Source organism: Lipotes vexillifer, unplaced genomic scaffold, assembly GCF_000442215.2.
Source record: "Lipotes vexillifer unplaced genomic scaffold, Lipotes_vexillifer_v1.1 scaffold43, whole genome shotgun sequence".
In the NCBI taxonomy this organism is placed as follows: domain Eukaryota; kingdom Metazoa; phylum Chordata; class Mammalia; order Artiodactyla; family Lipotidae; genus Lipotes; species Lipotes vexillifer.
In genome coordinates, this window is record NW_006770037.1 from 862,850 (window position 1) to 890,664 (window position 27,815).

General features: G+C 33.2%; 1 protein-coding gene across 1 annotated transcript in view; it reads left to right on the forward strand.

The window, feature by feature from the left end:
* GPR137C (G protein-coupled receptor 137C) overlaps positions 1 to 26,016 on the forward strand; it is a 50,464-nt gene extending 24,448 nt beyond the window's left edge. The window contains exons 2-7 of the mRNA XM_007445956.1: positions 2,546 to 2,589; positions 4,126 to 4,354; positions 21,752 to 21,901; positions 23,139 to 23,264; positions 23,434 to 23,552; positions 24,605 to 26,016. Coding sequence (XP_007446018.1) covers positions 2,546 to 2,589; positions 4,126 to 4,354; positions 21,752 to 21,901; positions 23,139 to 23,264; positions 23,434 to 23,552; positions 24,605 to 24,782 — 846 coding nt within the window. The 3' untranslated portion in view covers positions 24,783 to 26,016. The remainder of the gene's footprint in view (positions 1 to 2,545; positions 2,590 to 4,125; positions 4,355 to 21,751; positions 21,902 to 23,138; positions 23,265 to 23,433; positions 23,553 to 24,604) is intronic.
* Positions 26,017 to 27,815: the final 1,799 nt, after the last annotated feature.

Below are 27,815 nucleotides of genomic sequence, written 5' to 3' on the forward strand. Positions count from 1 at the left end.
AAAAATGACAATTAAGGAATTAAGTATACATGAAATCTATGTGTAATGTATAATCTTGGATTTTTCCCTCCCATAAATGACATTTGGGGGACCAAATGGCAAAATCTGAGTAAGGTCTGCAGATTAGATAATAGTATTTTATCAGTATCAATTTTATGATTTTTATAATCATACTGGTTATATAAGAGAATTTCAAGTATACATTGAAATATTTAGAGGTAAAGGGCCATCACATACGCAACTTACTCTCAAATGATTTTTTAAATCATATATAGAACGTGTTCACATATAGGACATGTTTATAGCAGCATTATTCACAGTATCCAAAAGGTAGAAGCTGCACAGGTGAACATCAGTGGATGAATGTTTAAATAAAATTTGATATATACATAAAATGGAATATTATTCAGCCTTAAAAGGAAGGAAATTCTGACACATCTACATGTGTGATGTCATGGATGAACTTTGAAGACATTATGCTGAGTGAAGTAAGCCAGTCACAAAAGGACAAATGTTGTATAATTTCCCTTATATGAGGTACCTAGAGTAGCCAAATTCATAGAGACAGAAATTAGAATGGTGGTTGCCAGAGGCTGGAGGGGAGAGGAATAAGGAGTTATTGTTAGATGGATACAGAGTTTCAATTTGGGAGGATGAAAAAGTTTTGGAGATGGGTGGTGGTGATGGTTGCACAACAATGTGAATGTACTCAGTGCAATGAAACTGTACACTTAAAAACTGGTTAAATTGTAGTTTTATGTCATATATATTTTAGTACAACTTTTAGGTAAAAATAAAACATGTAGAGAGGCGAGAATAAAGGAAAAATAGCAAAATGAATAGTTATCTTCTAAAGATACAGATGGAGTTAAGAATGGAAACAGAGAGACCAATTAAAAGGCTATATAGTAGTAAAGACAAAGAAAACAGATGTATCTGAGGATGATTTAAGTGGTACAATTTGAGATTAAGAGGGTAGTATTTTAAAATCATCTATCACATCTAGCTTGTTAACCAAAATACAATAGATATGAGTAGACGCACAGGCTGCTATCTCTGCCTGAGCCTTTACCTGTCTAACACTCATTTATCCTTCATAACTTGACTCAAACGTGACTTCTCTAAGTCCTGCCTGCCTGACCCTTTACACAGTCTCTCCTCTTTCCCCTTACCTCTCACCATTTCCTGCACTGAATTAGTCTATCCCCCTTCTTAGCTGTTGTGGTAGCATCTTTTGCATTGATGACATAATGTTTCAAAATAGTTGGTTTATCTCTTTCTTCCATATACTGAGCTCCCTGAGGGCAGAAACAGTTACTGTATGTATGAATCCATGATACCCTTCATAGTGTGCGCTCAGTAACTGTTTGAATGGAATCAGTAAGTTATTGAGTACTTACACTGTTTTCCTTTATAATGTTCTGTACTTGCCTCTTTCTTTCCAGGCTCCCCCACCCCCCGCTCAAAGTTCATACTCTATTTCAGTAGTCTTGTAATTAGTCTTTCTACTTCTAGTCTGAAGTTTCTCTGCAGTTGCCTTACGTTGATGCCAGATTAATGAAATTCTGTGATTTGGAGTGCTTACATAAAACCCCTCCGTATCTTCCCATTATCTAAATAATAAAGTCCATATTCACCAGTTAGGAATTGAGAGCTTCCACAGTATGTTTTCAGAAGTTACCATGTTTATTTCAAATTCTACTTAACCTACCTGCTTAACTTTATTCGTCAAATATTTGAGGACCTGCCTTTTGCAAGGCTTTATGAAGAAAGTAAGTTCACTAAATATGATCTCATCTTTGTGTTCATTTTTTGTTCCCTTCTTTCTTTTTACTATTTTATTTCATCTTAGGGGTAAATAATATTGGGAGAACACTCACCCATATTCATATTTAAGTAAGTTGTTCCATTTTAAGACAAAACATGAGTGATATAATGAAGTTTAGAATAGGTGGCAAGCCATCCTGCCCATTGTCTGGCTTATTTGCAAAACAGAAACAGACTCACAGACTTAGAGAATGAACTTATGGTTACCAAGGGGAAGGGTAGCAGGGAGAGATAGTTAGGGAGTTTGGGATTGACGTACACACTGCTATATTTAAAATGGATAACCAACAAGGACCTACTGTATAGCACAGGGAACTCTGATTGATATTCTGTAATTATCTAAATGGGAAAAGAATTTGAAAAAAGAATAGATACATGTATATGTATAACTGAATCACTTTGCTGTACACCTGAAACTAACACAACATTGTTAATCAATCCAATGTAAAAAATAAGTTCAATAAATGTTTAAACTGAATTAATTCTGTTTAAAAATATAGAAATTTAAGATTATACCATAGAAAGTTATTAAATTATTGTATTAAACCTTTGGAAATCTGCCTATGTTTTCTCCAGCGTAGTTCAACTGTTAACTTTTGAGTTTTACTTGCTATCTATTATTATTTGTTGTATCACTTTGAAACACAAAATCAAAACAAATTTAAGAATACTATATTACACGTGTTTTCAAAACTTTCTTTCTGTACTCTCTTTATAGGTTATATGTAAAGTCAGATGTGCAACTGAACTTGACAAACACAAGTAAGTTTCATGAGTAGCAAGATCTATATTTTTTTTCACAGTACACTTACCAAGGTAGAAGGGCTTTGTAGTTGAGGATGCCTTAGGAGTTTTATAGAAGATCAAGTAGTTAGGTTAGTTCATAGGAAGTGAATTGAGTAATCTGGTCATTCCCCTTCAGCAGTATTGCTGCCAAACACCTTTTTTTGCTGCTCTGTCACTGGCCCACTTCAGATGTCAGATGTTTTAGTACTGATTCATAGGGTCCACAAATAATCAAGATAGATTATGCTGTTTAAAGTAAGAATATATAGTACAGTTCCATGAAATAAGTAATATTTCAGTACTGATTCACCTAAGAAATGAGGTTGCTAAACCTGGGAATCAGAAGCCTTGGGTTTCAGACCAATTCTCCCACAAACTTGCCAGCTATGCAACTCATCTAACCTCTTAGTGCTTTGTTTCCTAAACTACTATAATCCCCTGGATGCATGGATAATCTCAAGGTCCATTTTGGGTTTCAAAGTATAAAATTATTATTTTTATTATTTAATCTGAGAGAATATTAAGATCTAAACTTCTCAAACTAAAATCTTTGTACTTTGCATGTATACTTAATAAAGATTGCTTGTTACAGATTACACATTACCTTCAATTTTTCCTTGTGTAAATTACTCCCAAAGGCAAACAACATTTTATGATTCTCACTATTGAAAGTGACCAAAATGGAACATATTAGAATGGCAAATAAATTTCTAGATCATGTTAATTTGGGGTATAAATGTATTTGAGCTAGGATTACTTTCATACAGGAAGCTGTTCCAGCCACTTGATACAGACAGCCACACCTTACCTGAAGAGTTTAAAAATTAGAGGTGGTCCAATTTTTTTTAGGGGGAAGTGGTTAAGCATTTTACTTTGGGAGTAGTTCTGTACGCATAGTAAATATGCAACTTTATAAGAAGATGAGGTATTGATGAGTGTGTGAAACTACGTGTATTGTCCCTATGTTCCTCTTTAGTCTTGTTTGAAAGAAGTGTTTGCTATAGATAATCAGATGTTCATAAAACTGAACATTGTTTAAAACACATTTCCCTTACCTCTTAAAGTTAATATTAGTGATCAATTTAAATTTATATACTGTATATTAATTTTCCAAGCAAATTATAAAAACCTGATAATTCTTAGAATGGAAAGGTCAATGAAAATGTGCTCAGCAGTTACAAAAATGAAAAATTCAGGATTACTTGAATTAATGTTAAAATAGTCCAATATTATTCTTCCTGGTAGAGACAACTGAATTCAAGTCCACATGAGATTATTTTTAAATTAGTGCTTTAGAATCTCATGCCATTTTTAAATGGCTTAGATACTAATTTCATAATGGCAAAAATATCCCAAGTAACTCTGAGTAGTTATTAAATTTGTATTAAATTAAATTACAAGCAGTTTAAACTGAAGGAATTATTGTACTTAAAGTAAGTACACACTAATTCAGTATTGTTTAATTTCTCATTAGTTTTATAAACATCTAATAAACTCATTTTTTTCTTTCAGAATTCTGTTGCATTTGGGCTTTATATTGGCAAGCCTTCTCTTTTTAGTGGTGAACTTGACTTGTGCAATGCTAGTCCATGGAGATGTCCCAGAAAATCAGTTGAAATGGACTGTGTTTGTTCGAGCATTAATTAACGATAGCCTGTTTATTCTTTGTGCCATCTCTTTAGTTAGTTACATATGCAAAATTACAAAAATGTCATCAGCAAATGTCTACCTCGAATCAAAGGTAAGTATATTTCTTAAATTTATACTTGAAAATCTAACTTCAAATCTTCATCCTATGAACCGTATTTTAATGGAAATTTTATAATTCTTTAGAAAGCATTCTGAATGTCAGGTACATTTTTGAGCATGAAAGAATGATCACAAGAAATTAAAAGGTATTCAAAACTGAGCCCTTACTAAACAATGTTTTTTTAAAAAAAGCAGCTCATCATGAGCATATTGTATTTTCTATGACTTATATCCTCTACACTGGAGGCTAATTAAATGATATAAACCAGAATTTATACAAATGTATCACAAATAGTCTAATATACAAAGCCATACTAACAACTGAAGATTTCATCAGTAAGGGTGACAGTATTGCCGTTAAACAAATTTACCGCATCATGTCTATTCGTATTTGGGTTAGCAATGTTAAGATGTCATATTGGTAAAGGAGTGTTTATTTGTATAAAGGTTTAGAAAATGTTACTTCACCCCATAATATGAAGTCCCTATGACATTTGAAACAACTAGTCATGTAACTAAATTTATAAATGCCTTGCTTCTCCCTTTCCTTATACTTTGGGTCAGTAAACAAAAACCAGTGTTAACCTATTAACAGAAAACCATGAATGTTTCTACTGTTGTTGATTGACAATGTGGTTGAGTGATGAATCAGTGTCCCAGTGTATGTATGGCATTGGATGTGGGGCATAGATGTATGGATATTGGCTCATAGCCCATCGCAGGCTGAGTTCCTCATCTATGCTTCCAGGGTGGTGTTGGACTCATTGGGCTTATGCACACATACAAGCTTGCTTTAATGTGGCATCATTGCCTATTCACTGAAGATAAACAAGATAGTGTCTTAAACAGAACAGTCTTCTGAAATATTTTTAGACTTCTATATTGTTATCATCCTTAATATAGTCCTACTAAAGTTAATTAAATGCATGGTAATTAACTTGTCCTTTAAGTTTATGTGGAGATATTACCTTTATTTTTTAAACATATATCAGAAGAAATATAAATATAGAAATAAAAATAGAAATAGAGGAGAGAGAGAGACAGACAGACAGACTCACTTTCAACCCATTAATCTCACCCAGAAAATTATTTTATTCAACTTTGAAACTTTTACTTCCTAAAAGTTAAATATTTTAGCTAACTCTGGCTTCAGTTTCAGTGTTAAGAATAATACACTCACTGTTGTTGTGGTGCATAACCTTTTGGTGTAGCAACAGCATCTTTTCATAGTGTGATAACATCACCATAGAATCCATACCTCTTGTTGTCTAGTGATAAAGCATACAGAGATGTGGTTGAATTTAAAGAGCTTCTTTTCTGGATACCTAGCAACTTTCTAAGTTTGGTTTTACTCACTCTGATATAGAAAATTCTTTGAATAGAGTTAAGTTGCCAGTCTCAGGAGGGAAGTTCATCTGATAACTCCTCCAGAATTATTTCAAATACCTTTCCCTCGCTATCATATGAAAGGTATTAAATTTAAAAGGTACATGGATTCAGAATTCTCTAGGAACACTACAGAGAAACATATTCAAATACACACCTATAAAGGTAAATATAATATGAGATATTCGATTATTTGTATTATATGTTCTGTAGTTCTTGGTCTTCCTAATTAGGGTATAAACTTCTTTATTCAAATAGTACGTCATCTTGCTTTCACATTCTCTTTGTAAAATCACTAGGCTCATTTTTGTGTTTTGACCTCTATAACAACATATAGTCATGGCCATTTCTTTTATTCAATCAACAAATGTCTCTTGAGCATTTATATCCTCCACTTTCAAACTGACCTTGTTTCTTGCTATCTCTCAGAGAGTTTCCTTAAAGTTCAGACTTCAGTCTGTTTTTCTCTTTATTCTTCCCTCCTCCTTCTACATATTTGGTGATAATGAGATCCTCCATGATTTGTCTCAACCAATCTTACCTACCTTATTTCTAAATGGCACACAGTATGCTTCCCTGTCTGTATATCCTTAGGCCATTTCATCTTGCAGGAGTGTTTTTCCCTCCCAGTGCTCTATTCCTCTTTGTCCTTATCTTACCCAACTTTAAAGGCATAACTCTAATGTTACCCCTTTTTATGACCTCAATTTGGTCCCTTCTCCTCCATCTCCAGAATAAAATTTAGAAATAACTCTCTATCTGAATTCTTTTAAATTTAATTTTATTCTTTTAGCAACTAGACCAGTGCTGTGATTTGGTTCTTTTTCAAAGTAGCAACTCTAATTTGCGTTTTAAATATTAGTTATTGTCAATTTGAATAGTTTATTTCTGCTCTTTCGCTTTTTAATTTTAGTTACTTTGTTCCATATCTATGTTCTTATATAGATACTTAATTTATTATTTTGTAAACTAATAAAGGTATTAAGAGCAATATGTTTTCTCAAGTACTGCCTTGGCAGCTTTCCATAATATCGTTATATTATAGCAGCATTCTTATTTAACAAAAACAAAGAAAATTTTTCCGTTTGGATTCCAGCCATGTCTCAAATACTACATATTTACACATCTCTACATATAGATAGATACTATCTCTACACTCCCTTTGGAGTGAATTACACGTTATCTCTACATATAGATAGATACTATCTCTACACTCCCTTTGGTGGAAAGTGAATTTACGTTATCTCTACATATAGATAGATACTATCTCTACACTCCCTTTGGTGGAAAGTCTAAAATTCAGATATCTGTCCTCTTCAGGCCCCCTAACTTCCATAAGAAATTATCAGTTTTACCCTCTGCTTGATTGTCCATGCATACGAATGTGGCCTACTAAACAATGTAGAATTTCTGTACTCCAGGTTCTTGTTAGAAAAAATTTACTATCAACTGTTAAATTCAAAGGCTTAATTGCTGGAAAAATTACCTGAAGTATGTACAGTCTGTCCATTTCCCTGTCTATTCCATATCTTCTCCTCTGCCCAATCCAGTTCATTATAGAGTTGTATTCTGAGACTGCATTGTACCCTGGATAGAATTGTCTTTCCCAACATATACTGTGACACTATGCTTTGGCCTACGTCAAGAAATATGTACGAAATTCTTATAAGAAACATTTATTTTAAAGTCTCTACTGTATTATGTTGTTAAGGACATTGTCCATACAATCAGTGTTCCCTAGAAAAGATCTTTTCCTCCAATTCAATACTAGGTAAAACATTATTGATTAAATTCTTATTTTCCCTGGCTACTATGTTGTTCAGAGGCAAATATGTGACTCACCATTATATCAATCGTAGATGACCTTATGATACTCATTTTTGTTTCTGGGTCTACCTCTATTTTCATCTCACTTTCTTACCCCCACCCCCGCACATTCCTATGTTTATTTTTTATTCTGTGTGTATCTCTGTAACTACTTCAAATTCTCTTTTGCAATGAGGGTGATATAAATAAAAACTGGGATTGGATATACTTTGGGATATGTTTATATCTCTTTTTCAGGTATATTGATTTTTTAATTAATATGAAAAGACCTTAGTGAGAGACAGTTTATCACAGTGATTAAGAGCTGGAAACCTGGGGCCAGAGAGATAAGGATCTAAATAAATCCCATCACTCCTGCTCATTGGCTGTATGACATTGCACAAGTAACAGTACATCTAAGCATCACTCTCCTGATCTGTAAAATGGAAATAATGACAGTATTGATCTCATAGTTTGTTTGAGGGTAAAAGTAGTACCTACCTTATAAAGATGTTATAAGAATTAATTTAAAATGCATATAAAGTATTTAGTATAATACCTCGCACTTGGGAATGCGCTAACTTACAAATGTTAGCCATTATTATCCTAATGTGTACTAAGGGATGGTAATGTAGCTTCAGGAAGTTCTTGAATACCTGAAATTATTGGCAAGTTGTATCTGGAGACAGATCCTATATATGTAATCAAATTCTCAAAAGGAACAGTATAAAAGAATAAGGATTACCTGAAGAACAGGATCTCTCTTTTAAATAATTTATTGTAATTTTATTTGACTCTATTTATATCCCATCCCACACAGATTTTGTAAGGGTTGAAGTCTCTGATAGATTACATTTCATTGTTTAACTCATTTTTCTTAGAAATTTTTGGAACATGTATTGTTAAAATTATGTAATGGCCTTTTTATTTGTTTTTTTTTTTCTTTTCTTGATATTAGCTTTTAAGTTTTTGTCTATTGCTGACATTTCAAGTGTGTCTCATTAACTTTAAACAAAATACTATATAGTTTTTTTTTATATAAATTCTTTATAGGGTAAACAAATAGTTTATATTTATTGATATGATTGTTGGTATTGGTCCTTTTCTCCCATTAAGGTTTTTTATTGCTGTTTGCTTTGCCTTTATTTGTATGATTTCTGTGGTATATTTGAATTTATTTACTTATATCAGAATTATAACTTTTAACATTAAAATGCATACAATAAAATTATTTTTATTCTAATATTCCTTTCCATTTTAGAAAAAAATAAGCATATTTATAAGAATATAGGAGACATATCATTTTTAATGGAAAAAATAACCGATTGGCACAAAAAGGTGTAAACCGATGGTAGATGCTTAGTCCCTATAATGGCAAGTTGGAATTATCTATATGAAAGACCACTCAAAGGTGGGGTGGGAATAAAAGTTAAGCTTTCAGCCTTACATCTCTGGTCAAGGACACATACAACTTTATACCTGGATAAGAGTGTAAAAGGAATCATTATCTGACTCAAGGTCAGCTTATCTCCCTGCCCAGTTAGCCATTTACAAATAACGCATTTTCTCTCTCTCTCCCGAATGTCTAACAGTTTTAATTACTATGTAAACCTTTCTGTCCCGTGTTCACTCAATCCTTGAGCCATATTAATTAACTTATTAGGATGGAGGCATCATTAGCATCTTGCAGAGACACAATAACATTCAGCTAAACTACATTTCTGATCTTTCATGCAGACCAGCTGATCCTATAAGACTAAAGAAGGAGTGTATGGTAATTTAGGCCATAATTAAAGAAATAGGCTAAAATGCCATTAGTGTCTCACTTCCACCACCCTGAAATATGACTTCACCAGAATTTGGTGAGGATGGTGGTAAAAAAAAATAGATGCTGCATCATCCTCTGTAATAGAAATTATTGCCACCTTCCCAATATTCTGTTATAATTTCTCTCCTGAGTCACCGGGGTTTTCTTTATCTATCTTAAGCTGTGGTACTTCTTTAATTTACTGCCTTCATTACTCCAGTTCTTATACCCCAAGCCTTATTTCCTGTTCTGTTCTATTCTTTTGCTGAGCCAACCCTCCACGCACTTATCCCATTTGAAAAATCCCTGCTTACAACCCTGGGTTTATATCTTTTACCTACTCCTAAGCTCAAGTAGCTTTCCCTTATACTTCTAGACTCTTTTACTAGGCCAGCCAGCATTTTCAGAATTTTTTATTTTTCCATGGTCATAAGGTCCATCCACTAAAAGCCATCTATTTTGTAATGGTAGGGTCATAGGAGCCAGAGATCTAATTTCATTGTGTCTTAGCACAGTGAAACTCTTTTTGAGACTGTTTTAGGCCATATAATTATCAAAATACATTTTAAAATTTACTAATTAAGACTACCTTATTTTCTTATTTTTGATGCTTAGTTTGGCATTCTAATTTCAAAATGGAAGTAGCGTTTGTGAGATGAATTCAAAAACTATGTGCAGGGTTCTACTTCTGGTATTGGCTGAGTAGCTTCCATTGGACCCAACTTTCTACAGAAAGCAAAGATAAATTCTGGACAAAATATAAAAAGCACTGAAGGCACTGGAGAGCAACCCCTTAGAAGAAGGAACCGACACTGAGTGAGTTTCCTATTTTTTACAGCTTCTAGCCTGAGGGAAAGTCCCATCCATGGGGCAGCCAAAACTTGAAGAGAAACCTTCTATTTTACTTGCTTGAAGAATCATAGGACAAAATTCAAGAAACTATTCCAGATGGAAAGTGAGTGGGAAATCTCGGGAAGAAGATAGCCAGATAGAGGAAGCTCCAAATTCTGATTATGAACTCTGCCAGATTTTTATCTGATACCTGAACTAAGCATGTGCAGGACATACTCCAAGCAGCAGCACAGTTAAGGATAAAGAAATTGAACTGAGATTTCAGCTGCTATCCATTCATGGGAGATAGTTTGGGATTTGAGTCTAGCCAGGTTAATTATTTGCTAAAAATAAATTTTAAAAAAAATTTAAGGGAAAAAAAGAAAAATCAATACTTTTCAGAGGACTATAACAGCATCCAGACTCTAAAACATGGCACTCACAATGTCTAAAACACAATCCAAGGTCTCTAGATATATGAAGAAACAGGAAAAATTTAACTCATACTCAAGAACAAAAATCAAAACTCAAAAAGCAATCATTGGTGGCAGTCCCCCACAGATGACCCAGATGTTGGATTTATCAGACAAAGATTTTATAATATGCTCAAGGATGTGAAGGAAAATATACTTGAATGAATGAATAAATAAGAAATCTCAGAGAAATAGAAACTATTTTTAAAAACTACCAGAAATTTTAGAATTAAAAAATACAATATTTAAATAGTCACTAGTTGTGCTTAGCAGCAGATTGGAGATGAAAGAAGAGTCAATGAACTTAAATCAACAGAAATTATCCAATCTGAAGAACAGAGGATATTGGGGGTAAAGATGATAATAAAATGAACAGAGCCTCAGGGCCAAATTATGTATAATTGGAATTCCCAAAGGAAAAGAGGGAGAAAATGAGGTTGGAAAAAAAATATTTGAAGAAATATGACCTAAATTTTCCAGTTTTGATGAAAGACATAAATTTATAGTTTCATGAAGCTCAACTAAGCCCAATCAGGATAAATATATAGAAAATCTTACCTAAGTTCATTGTACTCAAAGTGCTTAAAACCAAAAAGAAAAAAAATTTTGAGAGCAAAGAAAAATGACATATACATAAGGGAACATTGATTCAAATGATCACTCACTTCTCATCAGATATAATGGAGCCAGAAAACTTGGTAACAATATCTTTGAAATGCTGAAAGAAAAATGCTGTCAACTCTGAAATCTACATCAAGTGAAAATATTCATAAAGAATGATGAAGAAATAAAAAACATCTTCCGATAAAAGAAAACTAAAAGGGTTCATTACCAACAGACCTATACTACAAGAAATGCTAAGAAAATTCTCAGACTGATGGGAAATAAAATCGGCTTGGATTTTAGCTCTTCAGGAAGGAATGAAGAACACAAGAAATAATAAATATGTGGGTAAATATAATTTCTTAATTTCTTTAAAATAAATGTGACTGTGCAAAGCAAAAATTATAACATAATGTGAGGCTTACGTATGTAGATATAATACATAATTCTCTATATAGTATATATAACAACTATAGCACTGTAGCATCAAGGACAGGGCCTATATGGTTGCAATTCTTACATTTTACATCAAGTGGTATGATATTAACTATCGCTTAGACTATGAAAAGTTAAGGATATATATTATAATCCCTGGAGCAGTGATTCTCAAACTTTTTGGTCTCAAGCTCCCATTACACTCCTAAGAATTATTGAGGACCCCAAAGAGCTTTTGTTTATGTAGATTATATCTACCTATATATACATCTTAGAAAAAAAAATTGAGAAATTTTAAAAATATTCATTTATTGATTCATTTAAAATGCCAATAATAAATCCATTATATGTTAACATGAATAACATTTTATGCTAAATAATTATATTTTCCAAAACAAAAATAAATAGCGAGAAGATTGACATTGTTATACATTTTGCAAATCTCTTTAATGTCTGACATTATAGAAGACAGCTGGATTTTCATGTCTGCTTCTGCATTCAATCTGTTGTGATATGTTGTTTAGGTTGAAGTATATGAAGAAAATCCATCCTCACAAATATATGTAGTTGGAAAATGGAGGAGAATTTTAATAGCCTTTTCAGATAATTGTGGATATTCTTCTTTAATACTACACCAAAACTCTGAAGTGGAGGTTTCTTAAAGGTTAGTTGCCGTGTGGAATCTAAAATGATATTAGTGAACTTTCTGTACTCTCCATTGGTCTATCTTGCACTTTGAATGAGTTTGTAACATCATGCATTGATCATTAGAAAAGAGTGGTCACAGATCTTCAAAATGTTGATACATTTCATTAGACAATAACCTAAATCACATTTTTTAATATCACCAGCTATCTCATTAGAAAAGTATTTAAGTTTTGGGAAGCTGCCAGTCTTACAGTGGATACAAATGCTTACAAGTTTTCAAAAATTCTGATTTTCACTTGAAAGTTCATATTTCATCATTGGCCATAAATACTGTCAGATGTTTTCTTTGACATGACAGGCTCATTTCATTTATTTTTCAAAAAATATATGCCCATTAACCAAGTCTGAATAACCATTGTTTGTCTCCCATAGTTGTCTGTTAAGTAGAAAATGGGATTTCATGAAAAAAGTGGTTAGTTCAGCTCACAAGTCAAGTAATCACATAAGTGCTTCTCCTCAAGACCACTACTATGCTTCAGGATGCAGCAGAATTTCTTTAAGTGCGTGTCTTATTTCATCACACAGAATATTAAATAGACACGTACTCTAGGGTCAATATTTAATAAATATTTTCACTGCTTCATCAATGATATTCTTTTTTTCTTTCTTTTCTTTTTTTTTTTGTCTGCATTGGGTCTTCATTGCTGCACATGGGCTTTCTCTAGTTGCAGAGAGCAGGGGCTATTCTTTGTTGCGGTGCACAGGCTTCTCATTGCAGTGGCTTCTCTTGCTGTGGTGCACGGGATCTAGGCGCGCAGGCTTCAGTGGTTGCAGCACTCGGGCTCAGTAGTTGTGGCGCACGGGCTCTAGGGTGAGCGGGCTTCAGTAGTTATGGCTCACAGGCCTAGTTGTTCCACAGCATGTGGGATCTTCCTGGAACAGGGATCAAACCCGTGTCCCCTACATTGGCAGGTGGATTCTTAACCGCTGTACCACCAGGGAAGTCCCTTCAAGTGAAGCTTTCTTTTTTAACTGGGAGTGCATAGTAGTGAAGAATACAATACAGTTTGGTGACACTGCATTGATTTGTGCTAAGACGGAAAGTTTTACCCACCATTGCTTTTGTACCATTAGTGAGATTATCAGTACAATTGGCCCAGGATAAACAATCAGAAGAATTTTCAACACTTTGAATATTTCAGTACTACTTGTGTTTCTTCTCAGGCATTGACATAAAAGAATGCCCTCTTGGATGATTAGTTTCTACTGAATGAATATAAACAAAATGATGAATGAATTTTGAATATTAAAAAATTATGAATATAATTGATGAATATAAACAAAATTAGTCTTTCTATATCAGATTAATGTATTTGTAAGGCAAAAATACAAGTCTATTGACAAGACATTAAATCACTATGTTTTCAGCTAAATCTTTGAATCAGTGAATTTCTATCTTGGAAAATGACAGTGCCATAATTTCTTTATGGACTTTTCATCCAGCAGGCATTCAGCAATATTAACTGTACAAGGCTTTACTAGTCTCTCAGCTACTATGAGTGCTTCACCAGCCAATGCAATATAGTAATTTAGCCTGTAAAATGCCTGAGTGGCTTTTTAATTTCTAGTTTGGAAAGTAATAAAAACAATTTGTAGTGTTTAAAGTGCTCACCACACCTGCATTTAAAATTTCAATTCCTTGTGCTTGAAACTCTGAATGATTGGTCTCAAAATGATGCTGCAGCTTAACTTGGACATAATGTTCTGTCACAGAAGACACAATAAGGTAAATTATTAACGTTTATAAAACCTATTGAAAGTTAGTTTTCATTGCACTTCATTTGATAAAACAAAACAAGAAATCAGTTTCACCCAATTACTTTGATGTAGATTTCTTTCTTCATTGAACCAGAGAATTCTAACACTTTCATCTTTCTCAGCATCTTAGAGGTAAACAAAGAAGCTGTATGTAGAGAAAAATATTTTTTATTGTGACAAAATATACGTAACATAAAATTTACGATTTTAACCATTTTTAAATGTACAGTTCAGTGGCATTAAGTACATTCACACTGTTGTGCAACCATCACCACTATCCATCTCCAGAACATCTTCATCATCCCATACTGAAACTTTGTACCAATGAAACAGTAAGTCCCCAATCCTCAGCCAGTAATCCATTCTTAAATAAGAAAAAAATTATAATTTTTTCATCTTAGAGTAAAATTATTAATTTCTAAAATAGTTTGATATTAAATTAAAATTTTTTAAGTGTTTGAAAAAAATTCTTAAATATTATAAAACAAATCTGTAAATTGTACCTATTCTTGTTGTGCTGCCATGTAGATACAAGGAAAACTTTAGGATTTCAAAATAACTACTTGTTTGGTAATAATGAGGTTTTATCAGATATAGCAGGTATAACCAAAGAAAATTAACAAGAACCCAGTAAAGGTACAGAGAACAAGCTAAGTTAATCTCTGAAAACGCATATATTCATACCCTAATTCTATTATATCAGGAATCTAGAAAACACAAGAACACACATGTACACAGAGTGTTGAAACCATCATATATCATAGAGCCACTGGGAAACTCTGCTGTATATACAAAAGAGAATGAGAATATAATAGGCAAATAACATCTTAGTACTCTTTTTTTTAATCATTTTAATTTTGATCTTTAAGGTCCCTGGACCACACTTTAAGAACTGTTGCCCTAGAACAACCACTTAAGGCAAAAAGCAAAACAAAACAAAACAAAGAAATAGAAAAGTATAGTTAAAAGTTCAATGGATAAATTAAAATGGAGTTCTAAAAAATATTCAATTAACCCACAAGAATGCAGAAAATGATGGATAGAGGAACAACAAATAAACAATGTCAACAACAAAGCACAAGAAGGGCAAACGGAAAGCAAATAGTAAAATGTAAGACCTAAATCTAAACATATCACTAATTATATTAAATGTTAATGGAGTAAACACTCCTGTTAAAATGTAGAGACTGTCAAAATGAATTTCTAAAAAAACAAGGCCCATCTATACTCTGGCTTCCGGAATGCACTTTAAATAAATATAAAGACAGATATAAGTTAAAAATAATTAGATGGAAACTAATATACTATTCATTCAGTAAGTATTAGAAGGCACTTTAATATCAGATAAAAGAGACTTCAAAACAAAGGGTATTACCAGATATAAAAAGATAAGCAAAGAATATTACCAAATATAAAGAGTTACATTTCATCAGAAAGACATAAAAATCCTAAATGTGTACATGAAGCCAAATAGTAGGAATAAAGAGGGGAAAAAAGACTTATCAAATAGTAAGAAAAAAGGGGGGAAAAATCTCTACAATCATAGATGGAGATTTTAATGCCCCATACTCAGAAGTTGATAAAAGAAAAAATCAGTAGACAGAAAATCTGAACAACACTATCAACACCTCTGAGCCAACTGACTCCCAATAACTGGAGAATATACATTCCTTTCAGTTGATCATGGAAATGGTCATCAAAATAAACCATACAGTGGACCACAAGACAGGTATCAATCAAAGAATGAAAAGGACTGGAATCAAAGAATGTAGCCTGGCCACAATGCAATTAAGTATCAATAACAACATGATATCTTCTTAAAAATCCAAATATTTAGAAGTTATGCAACATAATTGCAAATAACCCATGGGAAAAAGAAGAAATCACAAGGGAAATTAGAAAATATTTCAAACTGAAGAATAGTGAAAAACATACCAATATTTGTGGGATGCAGCTTTAAATGCTATATTAGAAAAGGAGAAGGGTATAAAATCAGTGACCTAAGGTTTCACCTTAGAAAAAGCTGGGGGAAACTATGAAAAAGTTTTTTGTTTTTTGTTTTTAAGTAAGCCCAAAGTAAGTAGAAGGACTGAAATAGTAAAGATAAAAATAGAAATCAATGAAACAGAAAATAAACTATAGAGAAATTAAAGCCAAAAGTTAATTCTTCTAATAGATCAACAAATTTGATGTACCAAAAACGGCAGAGTGAAAATACAAATTGCCAATACCATGAATAAAAGAGGGACAATCACAATAGGTCTTATAGACATTAAAAGAAAAATGAGGGAATATTATGAGCAACTCCTTGTGGATAAATTTGACAACTTAGATGAAATGGACAAATTAAAAAAAAATACAACATAACCAAATTAATTAAAGATAAAATACCAAATATAAGTAGCCCCATATTTATTAAAGAAATTGAATTTGTTATCAGAAATTTCTCCCAAAACTCCAAACCTAGATGGTTTCACTGGTTAATTTTATCAAATATTTAAAGAAGAAATAACACCAATAGTAAACAAACTCTTTTGAAAATAGAGGAGAAAGGAACACTTCCTAAAATGTTTTATGAGAACAGCGTTACTCTGATACCAAAACTTGACAAAGACATTATTAAACAAATAAAAATTCGGGACTTCTCTGGTGGCGCAGTGGTTGGGAGTCCGCCTGCCGATGCAGGGCCACGGTCGTGCCCCGGTCAGGGAAGATCCCACAGGCTGCGGAGCGGCTGGGCCCGTGAGCCATGGCCACTGAGCCTGCGCGTCTGGAGCCTGTGCTCCACAATGGGAGAGGCCACAGCAGTGAGAGGCCTGCGTACCGCAAAAAAAAAAAAATTAAAAATAAATAAATAAAAATTATACAACTACTATCCCTTATACTTAGAGATACAGAATCTAAGCAACATATAAAAAGGATAATACATCATGACTAAAAAGAGTTTATCCCAGGAATGCAACATTGGTTTAACATTTGAAAATCAGTCACTGTAATTCACTACATTGAGAGAACAAAGGAGAAAAACCAAATACTCATTTGAATAGATGTAGAAAAAACATTTGACAAAATTCAACACCGTGAATTTTAAATTCATGATTTAAAATAATATTAAAAATTTAATAACGAATAAAATTCATGATTTGAAAATAACAACAATGAAATGTTCAACCAATAGGGAATAGAAGGAATGTTCCTCAATCTGATAAAGGAGGTCTGTAAAAAACCTGCAATCAGTGTCATACTTAAAGTATTGAATGTTTTGCCCCTAAGGTTGGGAACAAAGCAAGGATTCCCACTTTCACCATTTCTATTCAATATTCTAATAAAACAAAAACAAAAAGGTATGAAATTGGAAATTAAGAAGTAAAACTGTCTCTAATTGCAGATAACATGATTGTTTATGTAAAGCATCCTTAGGAATCTACTAAACAGCTACTAGCAAATTCTCAGAAAATTACATTGTATTTTCATATATACCAGGAGCAATCAGTTAGAAAATGAAATTCAAAAAGCAATTCTATAACATTAATAGCATAAAAAAACAAAATACTTAGGAATAAATTTTGCAAGAAACAAGCAATACCTCTATACTAAAAACTATAAAATAATGCTGAGAGAAATTAAAAAGGCATAAATCAATGAAGACCATTGTTCATGGATTGGAAAATGCAGTATTTTTAAGATGGCAGTTCTCTCCAAAATGATCTATAGATTCAATGCAATCCCAATCATAATACTACCTTGAGGTTTTAAAAATAGAAATTGACAAGTTTATTCTAAAATTTATATGGAAATAAAAAGGACCCAAAATACTTTAAAAGTAGCACTTTCCAATAGAACTTTCTGCGATGATGAAAATATTCTGTATCTGCACTATTCAGTATGTGACTACTGAGCACTCAAAAGAGGGCTAGTCCGAAAGAAACCAATCTTTTAATTTAATTTAGTTTAAATGTAAATATGTAAGTACTCACATGTGCCTAATGGCTATTATATTGAACAGTGCAGAAGGTAAGTGAAAAAGAAGAGGACTTAGACTACATGACTTTGAAACTTAGTATAAAGCTACAGTAATTAAGACAGTGTGTTACTGGCATAAAACAGATCAATGAAACAGAATAGAGAGCCTGGAAACAATCCACACTTATATAGTCTTTGATTTTTGACAAAGAAGCTAAAGCAATTCAAAGGGAAAGGAAATCTTTTTAGCTAGTAGTGCTGGAAGAACTGGTTATCCACATGAAATAAAATGAAATTTTAGTTCCACATCATATTATACACACACACACAGATTCAAAATGGATCACAAACTTAAATATAACTGAAAAAATTCTAAAGCTTTTAAAACCAAACACAGGAGACTCTCTTTACAATTTGGGTATAGGCAAAGATCTCTTAGGCAGGTCATTGAAAGTAATCACAAGAGAATAAATTCATAAACTAGACTTAATTAAAATTTAAAATTTCCCATCAAAAGACTAAGAAGGGGCTTCCCTGGTGGCGCAGTGGTTGAGAGTCCGCCTGCCGATGCAGGGCCACGGGTTCACGCCCCGGTCCGGGAAGATCCCACATGCCGCAGAGCGGCTGCACCCGTGAGCCATGGCCACTGAGCCTGCGCGTCCGGAGCCTGTGCTCCGCAACGGGAGAGGCCACAACAGTGAGAGGCCCGCGTACCGTAAAAAAAAAAAAAAAAAAAAAAAAAAAAAAAAAAAAAAAAAAAGACTAAGAAAATGCAAAGGCAAGCCACAGACTTCAAGAAAATATTTGCAATACATACATCTGATAAGGAACTCATTTCCAGCATACATAGAGACCACCTACAACTCAATAATTTTCAAAAAGACAACCCAATTTAAAAATGGTCAAAGATATGAACAGACTTTTCACGAAGAAGATATACAAATGGCCAATAAGCACAATATCATTAGTGACCCGGGGAAATGCAAATTAAAACCAAACTATCCACCAGCATGGCTAAAATGAAAAAGATTGACAACCCCAAATGTTGTCTAGGAATTGGAACAACTGGAACTCCCATACTTTGTTGGAAGTACATCCATTTTGGAAAAAGATCTGGCAGTTTCTTATACAGCTGAACTTATACCTACCGTATCACCCAGCAATTCCACTGTTAGGTATTTACCTAAAAGAAGTGAAAGCAGCGTATGTCCAGAAAAAGATTTGAATAAGAACGTTCAGAAACAGTCCATCAACAGAAAAAATGGATAAACAAATTCTCACGTAAACAAACTCATGTAATTATACAGTGGAATTAGTGTGGCTAACTGTCCTGGTTTGCCTGGAACTGAGAAGTTTTGGGGGATGTGGGACTTTCAGTCTACAACTAGGAAACTTTTTTTTTAATAGGAAACTTATGAGCAAACCAGGAATTGGTCACCCTAATAGTCCACCTCAGCAATACAAACACCTAACTACTGGTACATCCAACAACATGGATGAATCTCAAAACATTATGCTAAGTGAATGATACCTACACAAGGAGTTCATATCCTATGATTCCACTTATGTGAAGTCCTAGAGTAGGCAGAACTAAGTTGTGGTAAAAGACAAAAGCAGGAGAGTATTTGTGCTGGGGAGTTGGCTGATGGGGAAGGGATGTGAGGGAACGTTCGGGAGTGATGGTAATGTTCTCTATTTGTATACACATTTGTCAAAACTCAATGAATGGTAAGTTGAGGTTTCTGCATATCTGCATCTAAAAATACCTGTAAACAAATACTGAACTCTAGTTAATGATATGCATGCTGGAGTGAGGTCTAACTCTTCTTTACTTGTCAAGCATGGAATTTCTAAAAATGTATGTGGATGTCAGAGGTGGAGGAAGGGAGAATCATTCCTTGAGGATTGCTCCTGAGTGGAATTGTTTGTCATTGCTTTTCAGTTTAGGAAGATTTTCTTTAACTTTTCGAGAGCACTCTCCAGGTGGCTGAATCCTTATCTTTTGTTTTGTAATCCTGTATTTTGTGGGAAGGATCTTATTTTGTTTTCTAAATCGGTGGGCTTCTTTCTCTGTTATATGTATGTAATTTGACTGCAATTTTATTAATTGCTTTGATATTATTCTTTGCTCTTTTCTCATACTTTTGTAGTTTTTATAGTATTTACAAATATAAGCAGAGTATCTCCATATTATAAGATGTATTTTTAGCAGTCACTTTATATCTCAAAGCAGTGACTGTAAATTTACTTATGGTTATATTAAAGGACAGTAACGCTTACAGCATTCTAACTTTTCTTGCTACCTAACTTTTCTTTAATAATATAGTACTTTTAAAATGGAAACTGGATTGCTTTTAGATTAGCTTTTTATTAACAACATTTTGGGGGGGATTCCCAAAAATAAAAATGTACATTGTAGAAAATGTTAGCCTTGATTAAAAAATTTAATCTTGCTAGAATTTTATTTATTTTCACACATCCTTTTTTCTATGGTAGTAGGTCAGCTCAGAGAAGGTACTCTTTTGCTATTTCAACATCTTTCAAGATATATGTCATCTTTTAGTTTGCTTTCTTCTCATATACCTCTAAAATGTGTTCTTGTAAATTTCCTTACTATAATAATGGCTATAATAATGGCTCTCAATCCTACCAAACCCAGTGACCCCTTCTAATAACATTTTAATAACCTATTTCTATCCTGAAATTAATAGATTGTTTAACATACCTACACACACAACTTCTAATGTTCAGTGCAATTGCCCTAACTGTAATATAAAGAGGAAATAAAAGGAAAGTAATTAATAAATATTTCAGTATGTAAATTTGGGGCGATGTAGTAGTCAGATGCTTGTATCTATACATAGAAATTGTGACTGAGACAGCTATAAATGCACACTGTTACAGGTGTGTTGCTTTGGTGCTTTACATTACCACAAGCAGTATTGTTGTCAGTTTCATGCCTTTCTGAAATAGTTGACCATTCTTGATAAAGTTCTGAACAAAAAACGAAGGACAAATTTCCCTCAATTTACAGTATTTGGGGAAATGGTGAAAGGCTTAGTAATAAAATATTTTGGATTTGAAAGTGCATTTGGGTGCCTGCATCATTTTGTTATCAACATAACAGCATCAATAGAGGAATATAACATCAACTAACAGAATCTAATAGAACAAAGCAAATAGCACAGGAGTTGTATTTCTATTTTAATTTTTCATCTTACTGGAAATTAAGTGTGTCAAATGGACTAATGCTTTTATTTCCCATTCTTTTCTCATTATGACAAAACTACCTCTCTGATTAACATCAATTAAAGCTCAGATCTTTTGCCAAGTTGTTTATTCCTATACTACTTAAGGTGACCTTGGCAGAAAAAAATCTTCCTCCAGCTGCCACTGGGCAAGTTGGCAAAGAACTTATTTGTATTAACAGGGTAGTTTAAACACAAGTGGTTCTAAAAATAGGAATTGTAAAGCAAGATAATCAAGAGTTTATTTCAACTGGTGCTCACTCAGTGTTTTCTGGGAGCGCATTGCAAGAGGTGACTATATTGTATATGGATGAATGGCTTGTCATGACAAATGTGCGGGGTTTCATGATGATGAATTTTTTTTCTTTTAGGGTATGTCTCTGTGCCAGACTGTTGTCGTAGGCTCTGTAGTCATTCTCCTCTACTCTTCAAGAGCATGTTATAATTTGGTGGTGATCACCATATCTCAGGATACATTAGAAAGTCCATTTAATTATGGCTGGGATAATCTTTCAGATAAGGTAAGTACCTAGCATGTATTGCCAATCTAAGTGTATGATAATGAAGTTAGCCTGACTAGGAGAACGTTTTAAGTGTTTGACTTACAAACACTTTTATGGAATCTCTAGCTACTATCAGTAATCATACTTAAAAGTTCTATGTTTAAAAATCCTCATTTATATGTGGCACTTGAAATCATTCTTCAGAGAGAACTTCTCTCAAAGTAGTATTTTCTTTTCTTCTTTTTAATAATACTAACAGTGCCTTAAATCTATTGGTCATATACCTATTTTACTAGTTTTTAAAGGATAGTGTTTAAATATCTCTAGATAAATTGGTTGCCTGGCATTAGCTAGTGAATATGGTTATGTATTTAATTTGTTAGAATGAAATTAATTCTCTCTTACCCAAGAGCTACATATAACCTAAATATTTGGTTCAGTTTTAGATGTATGACTTTTATGAAAATCTGGCATTATCAGTCTTGATAATGGGAGAGCATTCGTAGTTCCTTGGATGTCCAGGTGTATTCTGTAGTGATTCCTGGTGTCCTAGCTATGCATATTTGACTTCCCAGCATTCTCCATCCCTTTCCTAGAAGCACATTTTGACATGGGTACATGTCATATCTTTATTTATATTAATTTAACTTTGTACTGAATTTAAGGCATTGTGGGATACTATTTTATCTGAATTTCAGTTACCTTTCTAAGAAGGAATTTTCACGTGTGGTTCCATGTAGCAGATTCCCTTCACTCCTTTTCCCATTTCTCTCTTCCCACATCTATTATAATAGAAACAAATCCAACATGGAGTTTAAGCCCAAAAGCATGTTTTTAAGTAGCAACAGAGCTGAGCGACTTGCATGTTACATTTCTCTACAGGTATAACTCAGGGTAAGGGTAATTATTTTGCCTTTGGAGCAGCTGGAACCAGTAGTCTCTTTTATAATTCTCCTTAGACTATGGGGCCTAAACTGTCTACCCCATTACCCATGTATTTAAAATATTTTCATAAATTGATGTATTGAAAAAGTTAGTACCTCTTTATTCTACTTAATAGCAAAGCATTTTTATGACCTTTAAAGGATAAATATCACTACATGAGAAACCATAAAATATAGAAAATTAATTTAGAGTTTTATGTGCTTGTAAGTTGATGTTTTAACTTACCCTACCTGAAGCAAGTTGATTGTGGAGGGTGATTTCTTACACATAAAACAGATTTGAAAATTGCTCTGCCGTATTCTATTTACAGGCTCATGTAAAAGACATAAGTGGAGAAGAATATATAGTATTTGGAATGGTCCTCTTTCTGTGGGAACATGTGCCAGCATGGTCGGTGGTACTGTTTTTCCGGGCACAGAGATTAAACCAGAACTTGGTATGCTGTCATAATATTACCTAATGTCTGTTCTCCTTATTTTAAAAAATAATGGAACATTTATATTGATTTTCTATTTTTGGCAAAGACTAAAAACCATTATAGATCCAGGCCTCCTTTCCTAGTTGAAAAGTAAATCTTCTTATGCTATCTAATACTTTGTTCACAGGCACCTGCTGGCATGATAAATAGTCACAGTTACAGTTCCAGAGCATACTTCTTTGACAATCCAAGACGATATGATAGTGATGATGACTTGCCGAGACTGGGAAGTTCAAGAGAAGGAAGGTAGATGTACTGAATTAGTACTTGACATAGATTCAAAAGAACAAATCTAAGCTTTAACCCAAATATGAAAAGGGTGATTTGTTGATATATGTCAATAAATAAGATCATTTAACATTGGAGCTTAGAACAGTAGATGTTAAACCCATGATGGGACCTGTACTATAAAGAATTATCATCTGATTCTAAGCCCATATATTACCTTTATTTGAGAAATGCCTTTGGGGGTAAAATGGTACCATTTCATTGCAGGATTCCTTGTTAGTTCAGAGCTGATGGGCGTTGGTGAGCAGGGAAGAAATACTATTATAGTGATTTTATATGTTTCCATATCTAGTCTGCTGTTCAAAATCCACAGAGAAACCCTAGATAAAACTCTTGCAAAGCTTAGGTGCCATAGAAAATCTTCATGTGCCCTACTTGTTCCAAAATCTTTGCAAGTCCATACCATTAGCTATGTGGCAGTGCAAAGAGAAAGCCTTAATGCACACCTTAATGCTTTGAGTTTGCTGTAAAAGTTTGATGTAAAGCCTTAATGCTTTGAGTTTGATGTAGCATTTTCTATAATCCTCACTTCATCTGGACAAGTTACTTAACCTCAGTTTTTTTAGTCTGTTTTCATCTGTAAGATAGGGATGATAATAGAACCTATCTGATAGGATTGTTGTAAAGATTAAATGGGTGTATGTGTGTGTAAACATACTGTACATATGTATGTATATGCACGTATACACATATATACACATACACAAACATGTCATAGAATAGAACCTACTACATAATAAGCACTATATTATTATTATTATCTGATAATCAAGTTCTACTAGTTTTGAGTGGTATTAATTCATTATTTTCTAATATGTGATATAGAATCAAGGATATTAGATAAAAGTCATTGAATTTTGTAGAGAGCCATTATGTTATTTGGCAAAGAACATATTTCAATATATTCGATACTAACTGTATTATAAAATTCATTGAAATCTAAAAATGCCAACATGACTTATTATATCCTGATCACAGCCCTTTGGCTTTTTTGCCCTTTTTTGTTGCAGTTTATCAAATTCACAAGGTTTGGGCTGGTATGGCACCATGACTGGGTGTGGCAGCAACAGTTACACAGTCTCTCCCCACCTGAATGGACCTATGACAGATACTGCTCCTTTGCTCTTTACTTGTAGTAATTTAGATATGAACAATCACCATAGCTTATATGTAACACCACAAAACTGATGGCATTACCAAGTCGTGATTCTTCAGTCGTTTTCCATGAATGTGTATATCCTGTGTGTTTAAATTACATCTACATAAACATTCCATTATCTGTTGCAACCGAAAACAAAGCCTCGAAATGTGGCCATGTCCAGTGGGGGACACGGCTGTTACTTTCGAACTCGTCCTGGTAAAATGAAGTGCAGTGGAAAGTTTGGAGCGGGAGAAAAGAGGGATTAGATCTTAAGGCACTTGATGGCCTCCAAGCATCCTGACTTTGGAACGTCAAATGCATAGTTGCATATTTGCACTTTTATCTTTGTCCTGAAAGAGTACACTGCAGTCCCCAAAGTCATACCCAGTGTTCACATTGGGATATTATGTTGTACACCAAATTAGGAGGCAATTTCCCTACAAAAATCAAAGCCTGTATATTCAGCAGTGTACTCCATGTGGAAATCTTACCCAATAAGGTTTATAGTGTGAACAGTGCACAGAATGAAGGCATACAAATGTACCATTCTTTTAAAAGATCTACTAAAAAGTATGTAATCACTGAAGTTAGTTCTTTTAAGCATGATTGTACAGTACCAACTGAAATTATTCAAATAATCATTTTAAACAAATGACAGTAGTAATCCTTTACAGTGAGGACCAGCAGTGTTCTTTGGAAAGCCACAGTCGTTTCTTCAAGAGGAAAGTATACCAGTCAAAATTACGTGGCTACTTTGAGTAGATTTGGTCAAGTGATTATTTTGTATGATTAAGATATATGTAGTAGTTTAAGCATGATTCTTCAAGAAAGCAATAGTAATTTTTGCATAGGGAGATTTCGGTAGAAACTTCTTGGGACTAAACAAGTTTACAGATGCATTTAAGAACTATTCATAAAATGTATAATTCTGAGTTAAAACATGAATACATTTTCAAAGGCATTCAATTTAGCTGAAACAAAATATAGGTAATCTTACTTATTCCTATTGAATCAGGATTATCCTCAGGTAAATTAAATCATGATACGTTATTGCAGTGAACTCAAGTGCAATACTTTGTAAGACATGTAATTCCTCCTTTAGTTTTCATATTTTTATATCTTGTATATGGGCAAAACCAAATTAAATTTAATTCAAATTAATTCCAGCAGTAGACTAAATGAACAACTTATGTAAATGTACTAACCAGGTAAGTATAAAACCAGTGGTTCACAATATTGGAATACTTTTAGAATTACATTAAAACTGTCTTGAATGTCCTACCTTGGATCTAAAAAATAATACATGGTAGGCTAAGGTAATAGAGAATTTTAAAATGCACTTTCTACCAGTATCTATATGGAAAGAAGTAGATGCTGAATACCTCAAGATGCCAAGGTAATGGGCACACTGGGAAGTTGTCACAACATGCTTAAAGATGACTAACTATATATACAATTGTTTGCTGATCTATTTCTTCAAAACTGGAACTAATACAACTATCCTTTTCTGTCTTTACTTTGATTGGAAAGTTATGTTTTATTTCTACTCTTATATAAAATACTTTCAACTTTTTGATTAATTGATTCAGTAACTTCATAAAAGTATAACAATAAGTGAAACCCCAAGAAAAAAAATGAAATTTATAATGCTTTTGATCTTTTGGAAGGCTGGTACACAGCCAAAGAAATTTCATCTTTTTATCATACAAAATGATTCTGAATTCAGTCAAAAGCATAAACTTATAAATGTTACCTTGGGTTTATTTATAATAAATTCTCTCAATGCAACCAAATTATTTAAAAATTTATAGTATAGAAGTTAACCTTGGTAGTAACAGAACAACATAACATGCACTTACCTGAGTATATTTTGATTGCGACTTCAGTTATTGGGTTTCTTTTCAGAATGCCAACTATTTATTTTCCTAATAATGTTAAATATCTAATTATCTAGAACTATCTGAGAAGATCTATGTTGCCTTTGTTAGTCCTCGGGGTTCAAAGTGATAAAGTAAATTTTTTCTAGTAAAGCTTCCCTAGACTTCCCTAGATAATGCTCCTATTTGACCAGATAAGCAAAGGTTACTTTTAAAAAATATTTCAGATAAAATAACTTCGTTCTTTCAGCTGCATTAGTTGATTCTTCCAAATCTGAGATTTGTAAATTTCTTACCCCTGACCAGGGTACCTGAATTCTTGCATTTGTCTCCTTATACACATCTCCCACAATATATCACCAAAGACAAAAAAGATAAACTTCTGGCCCAGTTTTTGCTTAAAAATTCCAAAGCACTAGGAGCACTTTAAGTCTGGTCTCGAAAGAAGGAGTTGTTTTAAAATCAAAGGGCTATCGATTCCCTGTTCATCCTGCACTGAAGCACATGATGACAATTTCAAACCTTCTTTTTGGTTCCTTAATTAGAACAGAGAATTTCATTGCTTAAGTGTGTAATTTTACAGTGGTTAGCAGTACTTGTTTTTATCGTTTCATTTGGGTGGTCATTAATTTTGAAACTCTTGCCACTCATTATAGCTGGTAGTAGTTTTATGAAAAATGTAATTTATAGCTAAAGTGGCTTTTTTATGCATAGCTGCCTTTTTTATTGTTTAATGGTGTTTCTCAGCTATATAATCAGTTTCGAACTGGTTGTAAAAGTATAGCTGTGGCCAATGAATGTATTTATTTGTTGTTTCACTAAATTGTAACAAAACACTACTGTTAAAAATAAAAGTGTTTGTGCTTTTATCTGGAGGTCTGGTTTTCTTAATCTCTCTTAACAGACTACACCGATTGAGTTTCTATCATGTAAGGATAAGAAGCCTAGTGCTACCATAGAAAAGAGAAAAATACCTGGAGTTAGAAATGGCCATTTGATTTCAGTGAGCTTATAATTACAGATCTTCCTTGGCTTATCGTAAGTGAAAATACATCTAATACACCTGGCCTACTGGACATCACAGCTTAACCTGGGCTACCTTAAACATGCTCAGAACACTTACATTAAACTACACTTGGGCAAAACATCTAACACAAAGCCTATTTTATAAGAGTGTTGAATATCTTGTATAATTTATTGAAT